Source organism: Chlorocebus sabaeus, chromosome 2 (assembly GCF_047675955.1).
Source record: "Chlorocebus sabaeus isolate Y175 chromosome 2, mChlSab1.0.hap1, whole genome shotgun sequence".
In the NCBI taxonomy this organism is placed as follows: Eukaryota; Metazoa; Chordata; class Mammalia; order Primates; family Cercopithecidae; genus Chlorocebus; species Chlorocebus sabaeus.
Window position 1 is genome coordinate 68,316,594 of NC_132905.1, and position 17,261 is coordinate 68,333,854.

The 17,261-nt window shown below is 43.3% G+C and overlaps 1 protein-coding gene across 1 annotated transcript; it reads left to right on the plus strand.

The window, feature by feature from the left end:
* Positions 1–4,056: 4,056 nt before the first annotated feature.
* Positions 4,057–16,497, plus strand: ATP5PO (ATP synthase peripheral stalk subunit OSCP). Its single transcript, XM_007964306.3, has 7 exons — positions 4,057–4,187; positions 5,392–5,442; positions 7,192–7,302; positions 10,694–10,823; positions 12,496–12,608; positions 15,920–16,006; positions 16,313–16,497. Exons 1-7 carry the CDS (start codon positions 4,152–4,154, stop codon positions 16,424–16,426), a joined length of 642 nt encoding a protein of 213 aa, XP_007962497.1. The 5' UTR covers positions 4,057–4,151; the 3' UTR covers positions 16,427–16,497.
* The last annotated feature ends 764 nt before the right edge of the window (positions 16,498–17,261 follow it).

Here is a 17,261-nt window from a genome sequence, read left to right on the forward strand (position 1 = left end):
ATAAAATAAAATAGAAAAAAAAACATAAAAAATGGAAACCATCTCAATTATATTCAGAGTCTAGAGTTTCCCAAGTATATTTGACCCTAGAACTTTTTATTTGTATTACATCTGTTAACACCCACACTTCAGAAAACACAGGTTTTGCAGCTTAATTTCTCATAGAATATAAAGTTTATAAAGGTAGGCACTGTGTCTTGTATCCTGTTGTAGCTTCAGGGACTAGAACAGCTGGCTGCACATAATAGCTGCTCACTAAATTGTGTTAAATAATGTGCTGAATACTTTTCATTAGGCTTATTTGAAAATAGTCTCTGAAAGTTTGCAAAGTAGAGTGAAACAAGGATTTTCATGTGCTGCTACAGAAACTATAAATTGATTAAAACTTTTGAAAAGCAGCTTGGCCTCATGCATCAGAGGCCGTTAAAGTACTCACATTCTCTCACCAAGTTGTGTAAATTCTGGAAATCTATTTGGAAATTTTCCTAAATATGAAAAAAAAAAAAAGAAATGACCGGGCGTGTTGGTGTGCACCTGTAGTCCCAGCTACTTGGGAGGCTGAGGTAGGAGGACCGCTTTAGTCCAGGAGCTCTCAGCTGTGGTGCACTATGCCGGTCAGGTGTCTACACTAAATTCAGCATCAATATGGTGACCTCCCAGGAGCACGGGACCACAAGGTTGCCTAAGGGGGGTGAACCAGCCAAGCCAGAAACAGAGTAGGTCAAAACTACCATTTTTAGGCCGGGCATGGTAGCGCATGCCTGTAATCCCAGCACTTTGGGAGGCCCAGGCGGGCAGATCACCTGAGGTCAAGAGTTCAAGACCAGCCTGGCCAACATGGCAAAACCTCATCTCTACTAAAAATACAAAAACTAGCTGGGTGTGGTGGCACACACCTGTAATCCCAGCTACTCTAGAGGCTGAGGTAGGAGAATAGCTTGAACCAAGGAGGCAGAGGTTGCAGTGAGTTGAGATTGCGCCACTGCACTCCAGCAGGGGAGATAGAGTGAGACTCCGTCTCAAAAAATAAATAAATCAGTAAATGAAAATAAAAGTAAAATAAAACTCCCATGCCAATCGTTAGTGGAAATCATGGCTATGAATAGCCACTGTATTCCAGAGCAACATAGCCGACACCATCTCAAAAAAAAAAAAAAAAAAGAAGGCTGGGCGTGGTGGCTCATGCCTGTAATCTCAGCACTTTGGGAGGCCAAGGCGGGTGGATCACCTGAGGTCAGGAGTTCGAGACTAACCTGGCCAATATGGTGAAATCCCGTCTTTACTAAAAATACAAAAAAATTAGCCACGTGCCTGTAATCCCAGCTACTTGGGAGGCTGAGGCAGGAGAATCGCTTGAACCCAGGAGGCAGAGGTTGCAGTGAGCTGAGATCGCACCATTGCACTCCAGCCTGGGCAACAAGAGTGAAACTCCACCTGAAAAAAAAGAAAGAAAGAAAGAAAGAAAAGAAATTTATGTCTAAATATGCTTAGGAGATTCGGTATTGTTTAAAACGGCAAAAAAAAAAAAAAAGGAAACCATTTGAATTATGTTCAAAAATCATAGAATAATTAAGTTGCAGAATATTCACTGGATGGACTACCCTGCAGCCATTAAAATGATACTTAGAAACTTTTATAATTTGGAAATAGGCTTATATTATAAGCATGAATGCATAACTCATATGTAATTTTGCATCCTTTTCTTTCTTGCATTAAAGAAAAAGGCAAAATACCAAGTTGAATAAAGATTGTTAATCTGTATGTATAACAAAAGCAAACAAAATAAAGAACTAACATAACCAGGTGTGGTGGCATGCACTTGTAATCCCAGCTACTTGGGAAGCTGAGGAGGGAAGACTGCTTGAGCCCAGGAGTTGGAGACAAGCCTGGGCAACATAGTGAGACCCTCATCTCTAAAAAAAAAAAAAAAAAAAATTTTATTAGCCAGGCTTGCTAGCATGTGTCTGTAGGCCCAGCTACTGGGGGGGCTAATGTGGAAGGATTGCTTGAGCCTAGGAGGTCAAGGTTGCAGTGAGTCGTGATCACACAACTGCACTCCAGCCTCGGTGATAGAGCAAGGCATTGTCTCAAAAAAAAAAAAAAAAAAAAAAAGACCAAATTAATGAGTACCACTCTGTCAGGCAATTGTTCTAAGCACTTTACATATATACTTTTTTATTTCTCCTAATGACCTATAGGCAGATACTATTATAATACCCATTTTATAGATAAGAAAACTGAAGCACAGAGAAGTTATATAATTGGGCCAAGGAACTGATTGGGATTCAGGCCAGGGTAGTTCAGGCCACAGCCTAAACAAGTATTGAGAAACAAGACACCAAAATACTTACAACAATTGCCTCTGAGTGGCAGAAAACAGGACAATTACATCTTTATCTTTCTCTACGTTTTAAAAAGTTTTTAGGGGGTTGGGTGTGGTGGCTCACACCTCTAATCCCAGCACTTTGGGAAGCCAAGGCAGGCGGATCACTTGAGTTCGAGACCAGCCTGGCCAACATGGCAAAACCCCATCTCTACTAAAAAGAGAAAAATTAGCCAGATGTGGTTGTGTACACCTGCAGTCCCAGCTACTCGGGAGGCTGAGGCAGGAGAACCACTTGAACCCAGGAGACAGAGGTTGTAGTGAGTTGAGATCACACCACTACACTACAGCCTGGGTGACAAAGTGAGGCCCTGTCTCAAAAAAAAAAAAAAAAAAATGTAAAAATGAGAAAACTACTCTCTAAAAGGGCAAAATAATGAATTAACATGTTTCTATACTACATCTGAGCAGAGTACTTTTCTTTTAAGTTGATTACAGAACCCCAACTATTACAAACAGGAATACTGACCCTTGCTCTGCCAGCCAGTCTCTTCTCCGACAGAGGAGAAAATTCGACTGAGTTCTATTTAGAGAGAACGGGTTGAAGATAGGTTGTTTTTATGGATGAAGAGAAACTATATCCAAGGCTAGTATCCAGTTCTCGGTTTCAATAGCAAATTTGTTCAAACCCAGGTTCTCCTATTTTAGGCCTGATGCTCGGATAGCCGCTCTGCCCTAGCCATAATCAAGAATCTAGGTATCAGAATCCCACCTGCCCTCACACACCAACAGCTCAGTTCTATACTCAGGTGAGATGGGTGAGAGGGGAGGGGAATGGAGGGCCACAGAGATTCTTTGCTTTTGCTTGGCCAAACTTCAGTGAGGCTTCTGAACCTTCTCGGAGGCCTATCTAGACACCTCCTTGTAAAATCCAGTTTTAGCAAAACTGCTAAGTCAGTTTAGCCAGAACCCCCAATCTTCGATAACCGATCATCTTTGATATTTGATCAGGGTCCTCATCCTTCACCATCCCCCAGGTGATGTCTGATCACCCTGACCTGTCTTCTACAAGATTCCTCTAGGTCATTTTAGCCAGAATCCCCCTTACCCCAGTTTCTTCTTAGTAATTTTCTATCCACTGACCCCCGCAGTGCTCCTTGGCCATAAATTCCCATTTGTCCGTGCTGCTTCCGGAGCTGAGCCCAATCTCTCTGCCCACTCCCAGACCCGGTTGCACTGGTCCTATACCCGTCGCTATGGTCCTGAATAAAGTCTTCCTTACCATGCTTTAACAAGTATCATTGAATAATTTTTTATTTAACAATGGGTAGTCATGGTCCAGGTAAGAGGGACGTGGTGTCCGCTCCTAGAGCTGCAAGGCTCCTGGGGGCTTTTTGTTTTGGTTTGGTTTTGTCTTTGTGTGCAACGTGAGAAAAAGCCATTGATGCAGGCTTTAGCATGCTGGGAAGGGTCAAGAATCCAGTGACGCTGGTAATAACTGTGAAATGGAACAAATGCCACTATATTTATCTAAATGTAAATTTTAAAACTGGGAACAGCAAATCCATTCTACAGTGAGTGCCGCTTGGCCAGTAACTATGATTTCATTTTCAGGCGCAGTCAAAGCCCTCTGGCTCCACCACAAGGGTCCAGCCCTTACCACTGCTAAGAACTACAACTCCCAGCCGGAGAGAGGTCTTTGCGCCTGCGGCCTGACGCCCTACGCCTACACTTCCCAGAGAACCTAGCGGTTACGCTAACGCGCGCGTGCGCCCTTGCGCGCCTCTCTTTTCCCACTCGGGTTTGACCTACAGCCGCCCGGGAGAAGATGGCCGCCCCTGCAGTGTCCGGGCTCTCCCGGCAGGTGAGAGAAACATGATCCTGAGAGCCAGTGGTAGGATCCCTGCTGGGGTGACCGGTACCAAACCCCGAGCACCAGGGTGCGATGCTTCGGCTGGGAAAGTCTGGCAGTCTTCAAGGTTATGGGACCCGGCGAGTGGGAGCGACTCAGGACGACCCAGCGTTTGTCCCCCGGGATGCCTACGGGGCGGAAGGCGCGGGGCTGTGCGTGCCGTGACCTTGGCATCCTCCGAGCACAGCCCCAGGGAGCTGCTAGCCTGAGGGGCGCAGGAGAGGGGGTCTGCCGTTTGCCGAATTCCGGGGAAGGGGCATGGCCTAGCCCCCAAATCAGCTTCCTTTGCCATTGTGGTAAAACCTGTCAGAGATCACTTACTAGTAATGCTAAGGAATATTTGTAAAACACATTTCACAGTTTTATAAATGAAATGAGGCCGAAAAATTTAAATGAGTCTTTGACTGCTCAGCCAGTAAGTGGTAGAATTGAGATTTGAACCCACAGAATCACCCAGAAGATGGAGTTTGAAAAAATGTTATGCTCTTTGTACTGAATATCACCATAGTGCTTTACATATCATGACCCCTTCCTGGCATCTTAGGTAATTTTTACATAAGCATTACAAAGTCTTAATCCTCACAAGCAGTTTGGATAAAACACATTCCGTAGCTGGAAGTATTTGAAGGTGACCTGCGATCTGTGACCTGTGCGCTTGCAGGTGATTTTTAAACTGTAAGACTGTCTCGCAGAGGTAGGGCCTCTTGTCAGATCAAACTCTGCGGCAGTACTCAAAAAATTCATCTTTATTTTCAGATAGCATTTGGATTCCGAGGAGGGTACATCTGTTGCAAATGATCTGTTCAAGGGTGTGGTAATAGGAACGCCAGAATTTTGGTTAAATATTTTTGAAACGTGCAGTCCTTGGAAGTTAGTGTTTCTCTGTCATACGGGTGTGCTAGCCTCGGTCCATTCCTAGCGAGCTAGGAGGTTAGTGAGAAGGTGATTCCCCAAGCAACTTGGGATAATCCTCGTTGGGTAAGTTTACTCCTTAGTAATAATAAGTAGCTCATCCTCATGTAATATGTGAAGATACAAAGAGACAAAACTAATGCTTTTAAGGTCATTAAAAATTTGCTGTTGATGTTGTTACTGAGTTACGTGCAGAAATCCTTCAAGTAATCTTGTTTGATCTATTTTCCTTTATTGCTTCAAGGTGCGATGTTTCAGTACCTCTGTGGTCAGACCGTTTGCCAAGCTTGTGAGGGTATGTTAATTTATATTCTTCTGTAATGATAAGCACGTGAAAGTGTTAGTCAAACAGCAGTACAGTTAGGGCGTAGATTTTTGTGTAGTTACTATCTAAACCTTTCTGCACGACTTGTGGTTCCCAAAATGTGATGTGTGCGTAGGGTGTGGAAAGGAATGGTATTGAATACTTGCTTTGTGACAGGCCCAAGCATAATCTTTAAATATGAAAACTTTTTTTTCAATCATTTGTTTTTCCATTAACCCTCTAAAATAGGGAAGCTAACATTTACTTATTTTTTAATGAAAGAAACAGGTTTAACAAAATGACATGCCCAAGTTATCACAGGAAATTATTACAGGAGTTGATATTAAAATCAAGGTACCTTGGTTTCTAATGCAATTCTGTTGCAATTCTCTATGTTCCATTCTGGTTAGGAATATTCATACTCTTCACACTCTCTCCACTAGGAGAGAAAGGAGGCTCACTATTTCAGAGAGTTGCCAGTCCCTTTCTTTTCAAACCGGAAGTAGTTCAGTTGACCCCGGATAAAGAAGACTATCAGTGACACATAATAAATGAAGTTCCCCAGAAGGCCCCCAGAAATGATACATGACTAACAGCTGGTAACAACCCTGTTAGAACATGAAGTCTGACTCCATTTCTGTGGGTTATTTTGAAATTCTTTATTTGATTAAAGAAAGTTCCTGTGTGATAGAGAATTGAATCAACTGTCAGGAAGCAGGAACTTCTCTAAGATGTGCTGGGTCAACTATCCTACCCACACTTTTCCCCACCAAATCAACAGTGAGCCAGTCCTCCCCTTGGAAAAATTTCGTAAAGGAAAGATCATAATACCAGCCTATGTCTTTAATGAACCCACATCAGCTGGGATTTAGGAAAATAATTATCATGTCCTGTCCTCATTACCAGCCCCAAATCTCAAATCAAATGATCAAAATCATTTTGTCCTTCATGTGAGAGCTTAAAAACCTCATAACAGTGTTCAGGAGTAACTGTTCTTCCCGTTTTACAAAAGGGGAAGCTGAAGCCCTGGGAAAATGTACCTGAGGTTACTCAGCTTAGTCCTAGAGCTGGACTGGAACTAAATCTTTCTCATCCAAGCTTGAGCTTTCCCACTACAGCCATACAGCACTACTAAGAACGTGTAGTTACACACTGATGGTAGAAGAAAGGTCTGTAGTTTACTGTGAAAAGTAATTCAAGCATCAGGTTTTTTGTGAACTGCCAAAGGGCTCTGTTAAATTGAACATCGATAGGGAGGCTATGTAAGGGAAAATGTATAGTGTCAGTATGAAATGTATAAAAGTATATTTGTGTGTTTCATAAACACCTGTTTTCCTAGCTCTAACATACTTGAAACTGTCTATCAGTGTTCACAACCTCCCATACTTGAAACTAAATAGTTACTGAGTTTAAAGGAAACATAAGCTCATCTCAAAATTAAAGTACAAGTAATTGATAAAGGTAGGTAAACCTGGAAGGGACTTTAGACCCTGCTTACTAAGCCCCTCATTTTACAGATGAGGAATTGGAGGCTTAAAGATTTAAGTAACCTGATCAAGGAAACATCCCTAATTTACTTGCAAATTGCCATTTAGGGCAGCTCTTGGGTGACACATTTAAACTGTTTTGTGTTAAAACGATATATTTTTTAAAATATAAATTTTAAATTCTGCTCTTGACAGTATACTATTAACTGATTTTCCTTTTTGCTTCCTCTCCTGTTTCACCTTTTCTTTAAAGCCTCCTGTTCAGGTATACGGTATTGAAGGTCGCTATGCCACAGCTCTTTATTCTGCTGCATCAAAACAGAATAAGTTGGAGCAAGTAGAAAAGGAGCTGTTGAGAGTAGCAGTAAGTAGCTTTCCTATTCATTATATATTAAGTTCCTGTTTGTATATTTTTTCCTTTGGTTGACTGCATTCCTAATGAGGTGTATCCTACAAGAAAAAGAACTGGGAAAAAGCCACTTTCTGTAAACACGTTTTTAGTGATAATGTTGGGTTTTTGTTTTATAAAAAGAACAAATAGATACATATAAGGATATTAATATTAGGAACCAAGATTTGGGGCTAAGAAAAGATAGAAATGTAAAATTAAAATAGATGATAATTTAGGAAAATTGCTATTTCAGTGGAGAATTTAAAAGCTACCTTTAAAAATCTATACTTATAACTGGGCACGGTGCTCACACCTATAATCCCAGTACTTTGGGAGGCCGAAGCAGGTGGATCAGGAGGTCATGAGTTTGAGACCAGCCTGGCCAACATAGTGAAACCCCATCTCTACTAAAAACTACAAAAAATTGGCGGGGCATGGTGGTGAACACCTGTAATCCCAGCTACTCTGGAGGCTGAGGCGGGAGAATTGCTTGAACCTGGGAGGCCGAGGCTGCAGTGAGCCGAGATCGCACCATTGCACTCCAGCCCGGGTGATGGTGCAAGACTATCTCACAAAAAAAAAAAAAAAAAAAAAAAAAGATGATATGCTTATGGGCTAGGTCTTTAGAATATATTGTGATTTGGTTTTACGGAGAATTTGTTTTCATAAAACCTTTGCCTCAGGTTTTAATTGCCATATTCTATGCTTGTAGAATCAGAGGAGGCTCAGACATGTCTTACAGGTTGTTTTCATTTGGTAGAGATGCTTTGCAATTGTCAGAAACCCAGAAGTAACCATGTAGACCTTTTCATTGTTATTTTGTTCCCAAAATGTGAGGGAAGAATGACAGGCTGGGGCATGCTGGGCAGCAGAGTTAGTAAAGGGGTATGGGCTTCCCAGGGGTAATAGAGGACTGACAGGCAAAGACTGTGAGGCTGCTGCAGGATGTTTGTAACTTTTTTTTAAACATGAAGAGCAGAATAAATAAACCGTATTAACAGAAGCCTACATTGTAACTCAATAGGAGAATGTCTGCTTTCATTTTCACTGAATTTTCTAGTTAACAAGTTTCTACACATTCTGTTGCTTCCTCCTTTGATTTTCTGGCTGCCACCACTGGCAGTAAGGTCTGCATTTAAAAAGGTGAAGGAGACGCAGTCTGGTATATAGCTTCTTCAGAGGAAGTTTTGTTCTTTCTTCATTTTAAGATTCTTCATTCCTTGGCCGGGCGCAGTGGCTTATACCTGTAGTCCCAACACTTTGGGAGGCCGAGACGGGTAGATCACGAGGTCAGGAGATCGAGACCATTCTGGCTAACATGGTGAAACCCCGTCTCTACTAAAAATACAAAAAAGCCGGGCATGGAGGCGTGCGCCTATAGTCCCAGCTGCTGGGGAGGCTGAGGCAGGAGAATGGTGTGAACCCAGGAGGCGGAGCTTACAGTGAGCCGAGATCACGCCATTGCACTCCAGCCTGGGTGACAGAGCAAGACTCTGTCTCAAAAAAAAAAAAAGATTCTTCATTCCTTAATTCACATATCTGTAAGTTTTTATTGTTTAGAAAAAACAATTCATAGGCCAGTTGTGTAGAATAATAATTCTTATGTTCTATATTAATCATTGTATGTATAGTCTATAAGTATTACTGTTCTGTACTGTTTATGTTTTATTCATTTTTCACTTGAGCTTCTATTGGAACTTCCATCTTAACAGGCAGAATAATTTTAGCTCCATATTCCTTCCTTGATCCATTTACCTCTGCAGATAATGCTTAAGGTCTTAGCTGGTGTGATAAACTCTTAATGATTCTCACAGAGCCCAGGAACCCAGCCCTGTTGTTGGAGACATTTGGAGGAAGGGCATGCAGGAACAGACGGGGTCTCACACAGGCGTTTTTGGAGGTGATGGTTATTGTCTGCTACTTGTCAGTTATGCCCATTTTAAACAGAAACAATCATGTTTACAATGGAGAGAATGACTTGGATTGTGGGCATTAGAATGGAGTTTTTCTAAAGCCTGGAAGTCAGTCAAGACATGGAGAAAAAGGGAGGCAATTATCTGAAGACACTCTGAATATTAGCAGAGTTTTGGCACTAAGAGGGAAGGATAATGCAAGCATCATACTCACTGTCCTCTGGATGATGCAGGAGACACAGATAAACATGAAAAACTAGGTAACCCAAATTCCAGAATGCTTTCAATCTGTGTATGCCTGCATTTTTTATGGAAAAATGTCATTTCTGTGGGGTCACTCAAGTGGAAATGTTAGCATTGGATGATAGTATCTGACCAGTATCCTGGATCAGAGACAGGATTCCGGCCAAGAGCCTGGGAGGAGGTGCTAGGAGAGTAATTGAAAGGCATAGAGAGGTGTGTTAACTGAAGGTGCTCGACTGGAAACTGCCATTGTTGGTTTGTTGGAACTCTGGAGCAACATGCTGGAAGCTGCACTTGGTCACTGAATGCAGATATTTGTGATAGAACAAAATGAGAAGAAGGTCGTTTCCCATGATGGTTGTGCTCCTGTTTTTTCTGTCCACTCTGTCTCCCAGACTCTTTGGGGCTGGCTGCTCTGGCAGCACCAGAGGTCTCGCAGAATCTGCTGGGTTCCCTGGACACTGTAAGAGGCAGGACCCCTCCAAGGGAGCGGTGAGGAGGCCTCTGCAGTCAGAGCACAGTTTTGAGGTCTGCACTTTAGAAATAGCACTGCTAGAAAAGCCAGACTATTACTCTCTTAAATACATTAAAATATGCAGTCAAGTGAAGTTTTGGCTGCTTAGTGTTTTATAATCTTTCTTGAAAAGCAAATATAAATTTAAGAAATCTCATACAGTATTTTTAAGTTTTTTTGAGGAACATCATTCTATCCTATATAAAATCCTGGTGCAGTGCAGTGTATTCTGAAAGGCAGTCAGAAAATTGATTATAATATTTTTGTCATAAGTTCTTTGGCAGTGCTAATTTAATTCATAAAATATTTAATCCATAAGAAAGTATGTGTATGGCCAGGCACAGTGGCTCATGCCTGTAATCCCAGCACTTTGGGAGGCCGAGGTGGGTGGGTCACTTGAGGTCAGGAGTTTAAGACCAGCCTGGCCAACATGGCGAAACCCCTTTTCTACTAAAAATACAAAAATTAGTCAGACATGGTGGCGCACACCTGTAATCCCAGCTATTCGGGAGGCTGAAGCAGGAGAATCGCTTGAACCCAGGATGCAGAGGTTGCGTGAGCCAAGATTGTGCCACTGCACTCCAGCCTAGGCGACAGAGCAAGACTTTGTCTCCAAAAAAGAAGAAAGTGTGTGCATGGCACATCCTTCATTTGTGCTCTAAAAAATTTAAGAAATTTTTTTTTATACTTTCAGCAAATCCTGAAGGAACCCAAAGTGGCTGCTTCTGTTTTGAATCCCTATGTGAAGCGTTCTATTAAAGTGAAAAGCCTAAATGACATCACAGCAAAAGAGAGGTTCTCTCCCCTCACCACCAACCTGATCAGTGAGTATTAGAACTTTGTCATTTGAGGTGTCTTAAAACCGTGACTGGAAATGTGGTCCATGGACCATGGGCATCAGCATCACCTGGGAGCCTGTTGGCAGTGAAGAATCTCAGGCCTCACACTAACCTGCTGAATCAGGGTCTACATCTTAACCAGCTCCCTAAGTGAATTGTTTGCATATTAAAGTGTGAGGAGCACTGTCTAAAGGATGCTAGGACCTAAGCGTGTCTAATTGCATAGTCAGTAGTTTCAACTGTGGAGGCAGCCAATATGATACCTACCAAGAAAATGGTTTGTGGCCTGTGGGTATACCTTGACCCTTGGAGACATTTGCATTCTTGGGTACATTTGGACTGCTTTTCTCTCTTTTTTTTTTTTTTTTTTTTTTTTTTCGTTGAGACAGAGTCTTACTCTGTCACTCAGGCTGGAGTACAGTGGCACGATCTCAGCTCACTGCAGCCTCAACCTCCCAGTCTCAGGTGCTCCTCCCACCTCAGCCTTCCTAGTAGCTGGGAATACAGGTGCATGCCACCACACCCAGCTAATTTTTTGTATTTTTTGTAGAGATGGGGTTTCTCCATGTTGCCCAGCCTGGTCTTGAGCTCCTGGGCTCAAGCCATCTGCCTACCTTGGCTTCCCAAAGTGTTGGGATTACAGGCGTGAGCCACCATGCGGCCTGGATTGCTTTTCAGATCGTCATAGCCAGCTCAAAATAAAAATTGCAAAGAAAGTGTGTTTACGGTATCATCTTTGAATTTGTAGCCAAACGTATAATCTGTAACGTAAATATGAAAATCAGATTGCAAGCTGAGTACAAGAAGTCTGTTGCAGACCTATGTGGGTGAGAACCCCCCATACCTACTAATTTAAATCCTTGTCAGTACAGTCTATTTAAAAAAACAAAATCGAATATGCATTTTAAATAACAAGTTGTATCTTCATTCTTTTTTTTTGAGACTGGGTGTCTCTTTCTGTCACCAAAACTGGAGTGCAGTGGCACAGTCTTGGCTCACTGCAACCTCTGCCTCCTGAGCTTAAGTGATCCTTCTTCCTCAGCCTCCTGAGTAGCTGGAACTACAAGCATGCCCCACCGTGCCCAGCTAACTTTTGAGGTTTTTGTTTGTTTTTTTTTTTTTGTAGAGACGGGGTTTCACCATGTTACCCAGGCTGGTCTCAAACTCCTGGATGCAAGCTGTCTGCCCACCTCGGCCTCCCAAAGTGCTGGGATTATAGGCGTGAGCCACTGCACTCAGCCTCCATTCATATTCTTAAAGGACATTGAATATATTGTGATTTTAAGAGACAAGATCTTACTCTGTCGCCCAGGCTGGGGTGCAGTAGGACAATCATAGCACACTGCAGCCTTAAACTCCTAGGCTCAAGCAATCTTCCTGCCTCATCCTCCTGAATAGCTGGGACTCTAGACATGCACCACCAAGCCCTAACGTTTTTTTGTAGAGGTGGGATCTTGCTATGTTGGCTGGTCTTGAACCCATGGCCTCAAGCAATCTTTGCGCCTCAGCCTCCAGTAGTTGGGATTATAGGCATGCGCCCCTGAATATGGTGTTTTAAGGCCACACATCTAAGTTTGTTTTTTGGGTTGAGTATACAGCTTCATGAATAACTTGTTCAAGTGAGTTTCATGTTACTGAGACACCTTCACTTTGCCAGATTTGCTTGCGGAAAATGGTCGTTTAAGCAATGCCCAGGGAGTTGTTTCTGCCTTTTCTACCATGATGAGTGTCCATCGCGGAGAGGTGCCTTGCACGGTGACCACCGCATCTGTAAGTAATGGGTTGTTGCTGCTGTGTTCGCCTTGATATTACATGCGCCACCTTTTGCAGGAAGAAGGAAAAAACGGTAAAATCAAGAAATGGGGAAAGGTCACTTGTCACCTGGGATGTTTGTTTCATTTTTATATCAGCTTCTGTGACCCTTTGCTTTGGAAAAGCCAGCGTGTATCTTATTAGTGCTTCTGTAACCAGTGATTTATTCATAAGGCCTGGGTTAAATGTAAAGTACATCAAAATGTGTTAGAAAAGAGTGGTTTAGACTCCATTATATGTTTGAATTATATTATAAATGCCGCTTGAAGTAGTTTACTGAAACTAGAGTTCTAGAGTTTTTTTTGAGACAGTCTCACTTTGTCACCCAGGCTGGAGTGCAGTCACGTGATCACACTTCTGCAGCCTCAACCTCCTGGGCTCAGGTGATCCTCCTGCCTCAACCTCCTGAGTAGCTGGGACTACAGTGCACCCCCACCACACCCAGCTAATTTTTTTGTATTTTTTGTAGAGGTGGGGGTTTTACCGTGTTCTCCAGGCTTATCTCGAACTTCTGGGCTCAAGTGACTCACCTGCCTCGGCCTCCTAAAGTGCTGGGAATAAAGGTGTAAGCTACCACACCTGGCCTGAAACTAGAGTTGCAAACCTTTCATCTTTCGTGGTGGTGAATGGGAAGGAGTAGAACGGATGGGCCTTTGTATCTTATATAGAGTAGGCTGTAATTAGCTACCATTTATTGAACCCTACTATATGCTGAGTACTTTATTATTTTATTCAGTATCAAAAGATTCATGTGAGATAGAAGTATAATTATCCTCATTTTACAGATGAGGAAGCTGAATGCAGGGAAATGCAGTTGCTTGCCCAAAGTCATACGAGGTGGAACTAGAATTTGAACACAGGCCTCAAGTCCTCTTGGAAATCCATATTCCTTATACTACACTTCATTGCCTCCCTAGAATTAATTTTGTTATTGTCTTAAATACATATTTTCTTCCCTATGTAACTCAGTCAAATGTAATGTAGCTCACTCTACAGGAAAACAGGAGAGTGTGGTAGATTTACTTGGAATTTGTAGCACCTGACCTCATCCAGATTCATAGTTCTAAGCGTTTAAAGGACAGTCTGACCTTCTAGTTAGCACAGATTCAAGGAGAGGCATCCTAGCACATCATACTTATTTGCACATTTGTAGTTCAGTAGTTGGTGCCCCCAAAACATGTGCCTGGTTGCAAATCATCACAGCCCAGACATAGGCAGGGAGCCCTCTGTGGCAGCACCGGTTATCCCTCGCAGTGTGGCGCAGATTAGAGATTCACCTGTCCCACGGTCACCCATCATGAAGCACTGGTGCAGGGCATTCTTCAGTGAATACAAGGACATGATTTTCTTTTTCTTTCTTTCTTTCTTTTTTTTTTTTTTTTTTGAGACTGAGTCTTACTCTGTCACCCCAGCTGGAGTGTAGTGGCACAATCTCAGCTCACTGCAACCTCTGCCTCCCAGGTTGAAGCAATTCTCCTGCCTCAGCCTCCCGAGTAGCTAGGATTATGGCACCCACTACCACACCCGGCTAATTTTTTGTATTTTCAGTAGACAGGGTTTCACCATGTTGACCAGGCTGGTCTCGAACTCCTGACCTCAGGCAAGCCACCCGCCTTAGCCTCCCAAAGTCCTGGGACCACAGGTGTGAGCCACCGTGCCCAACCACAAGGACATGATTTTCTTTTAAAGGATACTTATTTTTGCAAAAGATTTTAGAACCAACTGTTACTAATGCTTTTGATGTTGATACTACTGGGTCCATGAGTCTGTACTGTTTGAAAAACATTATCTTGATGAATGACTAAGAGCACAGGCTTTAGAAATATACAGACTGGTTTCAAATATTGGGGCTAGTCCTCACTTGCTGATGTGACCTTAGGTGAGTTTCTTAACCCCTCTGATCCTCAGTTCCCTCAGTTCCCTCATGTAAAATGGGAATAATAACCACTGGCCTTTCAGGGCTGCCCACATGAAGGGAGATAGTAGGTGTGAAATGTCTGGCATAGACAGGTACCTGGCAGTTTGTACACGTCTCAGTGGAGGGTATGTATATTTCAGAATTCTGTAACCTTTTAGTCTCAGTAAATAATGTTTTGAATAAGAATAGACTGTGGCCAACATCACCACCCCCTACCCCCAAAAAAGGATATTGTTAGATCTTTACAAAGACAGAAATTTTTTTGCTAAATTTTTTTAGGCTCTTGGAGGAGGGGCTAGGGAGGTAGGATTTATGACAAGTGAAAAAAGGCCTTTGCAGCAGGGTGTGGTGGCTCACGCTTGTAACCCCAGCATTTTGGGAGACTGAAGCGGGTGGATCACTTGAGGCCAGGAGTTCGAGACCAGCCTGACCAACATGGTAAAACCCCGTCTCTACTCAAAATACAAAAATTAGCCGGGTGTGGTGGCACGCGCCTATAATTCCAGCTACTTGGGAAGCTGAGGCAGGAGAATTGCTTGAACCTGGGAGGTGGAGGCTGCAGTGAGCTGAGATCTCGCCACTGTACTCCAGCCTGGGTGACAGAGCGAGACTCGGTCTCAAAAAAAAAGGCCTTTGCTTTTTTTCATTTTCACCATTATAACACTTAACGCTGTAACATTATAACTAACCAGGAGTAAGAGTTGGGGCCGAGAGGAGAGTGCAGTCTGCATATTTGAGGTGCTTGCTCTAAAGTAGATTATGGAGCTGAGCTGACTTCAGAAAAAGCCAGCTGCTCCAGGTTCTCTCACTGGGGTTCAGAGAGTGGAGTGGCCTGCCAGAGTTCCAGGTAGCTGTGGATGCGGGGAGATGAACAGCCAGCAGAGCTAGGGAAACATGAAGATGTAAAACCAGGTTAAAATGGCAACTTTTCACCCAAGGACATGATAGGTGCATGTTGTGACCCCAGGGCTGCCCCAGGAGGGGCCTGCGTCCTCCTGCATTGGTGGGGCTGTGTCTTCAGGCATTAGAAACTTGAGGGCCTTTCCTTGTTAATTCCAGGTTGTACTGCTAGCACACAGAGCAGAGGCAGGGAGGAAGTGGCATTTATAGGCAGTCCATGAACGACTGAGTGGGAGCTGCCCAGGTGATGCTGTGAGGCAGGGCCTTCCTGTGCTCCCTGAACCTCCAGCGCGAACAAGGAGTGAATGCTGCAGCGCAGCTCCATGATGGGCCCAGGTGGCTAAGGGAGGCGCTCACAAGGCCTGTCTTGGTGATGTGGGCCTGGAGTCTTTTAACTCTGGAAGTTTCTGTTTTGCTTTATCTAAATTGAAAGGATGGTTTTGCCTTTCAGCCTTTAGAAGAAGCCACACTCTCTGAATTAAAAACTGTCCTCAAGAGCTTCCTGAGTCAAGGCCAAGTATTGAAATTGGAGGCTAAGGTGGGTTTTAAATTATTTATGGTATGTTTCCTCAGGTTCTTTTAAACTTAAAATGGCTACAGAAAGTACTAGTGAAATATTAGATCTAACCCTATACTAATTTTTCTGTAGTGAAAAGTTTGTCTTTATTTTAAATGTAAATGATGATCTGACTGTGCAGTTTTACTTTTGCCTTTTTCTAGGTGTAATTATAGCCTCTCACATTTGTGTAGCACATTGAGCCTTTCAGAACCCTTGTGTATGTCCCATTTCATGAGTGCGTTTTCACACTTGCCGTTCACACTTGCCGTCGATTTTCTTTTGTAGACTGATCCGTCAATCATGGGTGGAATGATTGTGCGCATTGGAGAGAAGTATGTTGACATGTCTGTCAAGACCAAGATTCAGAAGCTGGGCAGGGCTATGCGGGAGGCTCTCTAAGTGTTGGTTTTCTGCCATCAGTGAAAATTCTTAAACTTGGAGCAACAATAAAAAGCTTCCAGAACAGGTCATATTATGTTCACTGTCTTTTAAAGTGGAGTGTAGAAGGCTTCATTTTTATGTCCTTTTTTGGTATCCCCTGAGTATAAAGGCCAAAAAGCCCTTTTGGCCTAGAGAATTTGGTTTGAGTAGATTACGTTTAGGAATTAATGGGTTAGACACAGCACCTAACACATGGTCACTCGGCAAAGTCTATCTGGTCCTGCCTGCCAAAATCCCATGTCTTTAAGGGCTTGTTCAGAACTCCTGGTCCCTGCTAGATCGTCGGATCTGTGTTTGCTCCATAGTCCTCCAGGGAGGCCTCTTCCTAATAAAATGCCCTTCATCCTGACATGAACACACCTAGTTGTAGGCTGCTCTGTAGCTTTCAAGGCCATTTCGTGTACATCTGAAGCTTCGTAACAGCCTTGTCATATGGGTGGGACAGACATCACCCCACTTTACAAATGAGGAAAGAGATTGAGGGGCCCTGGAGATGTGCTCAGAGTCACCTGTCTGGACAGCTGGTTGTCAGGCCCTAGAGCCCATGTTTGTACCACTATGTAACTAACACCATGCACCGACACGTTACTGGAGCAAATGGACAAAAGTTACCTTAGGTAGGTCCCCTGCCCCTTCCCACTTTGTCCCTAGGATGCTCCCAATTCCCCTTTTAACCAAAACCAGTTCCCAGGTCAGCTCTTCCCCTACATTTTACCTTTTGGGCTTCTAGAGAAAATAGAGTTGCCCAGGCAACAGCCCACTCAGGTGCCTGTTCCTTGGTCAAACTCCAAGA

Excerpts from the sequence above, each read along its gene's own strand:
- ATP5PO (XM_007964306.3), top strand. The coding sequence starts at position 4,152 with ATGGCCGCCCCTGCAGTGTCCGGGCTCTCCCGGCAG. Across the intron at positions 7,303-10,693 it reads AGGAGCTGTTGAGAGTAGCA|CAAATCCTGAAGGAACCCAA; the intron begins GTAAGTAGCTTT and ends TTATACTTTCAG. Across the intron at positions 16,007-16,312 it reads TATTGAAATTGGAGGCTAAG|ACTGATCCGTCAATCATGGG; the intron begins GTGGGTTTTAAA and ends TTTCTTTTGTAG.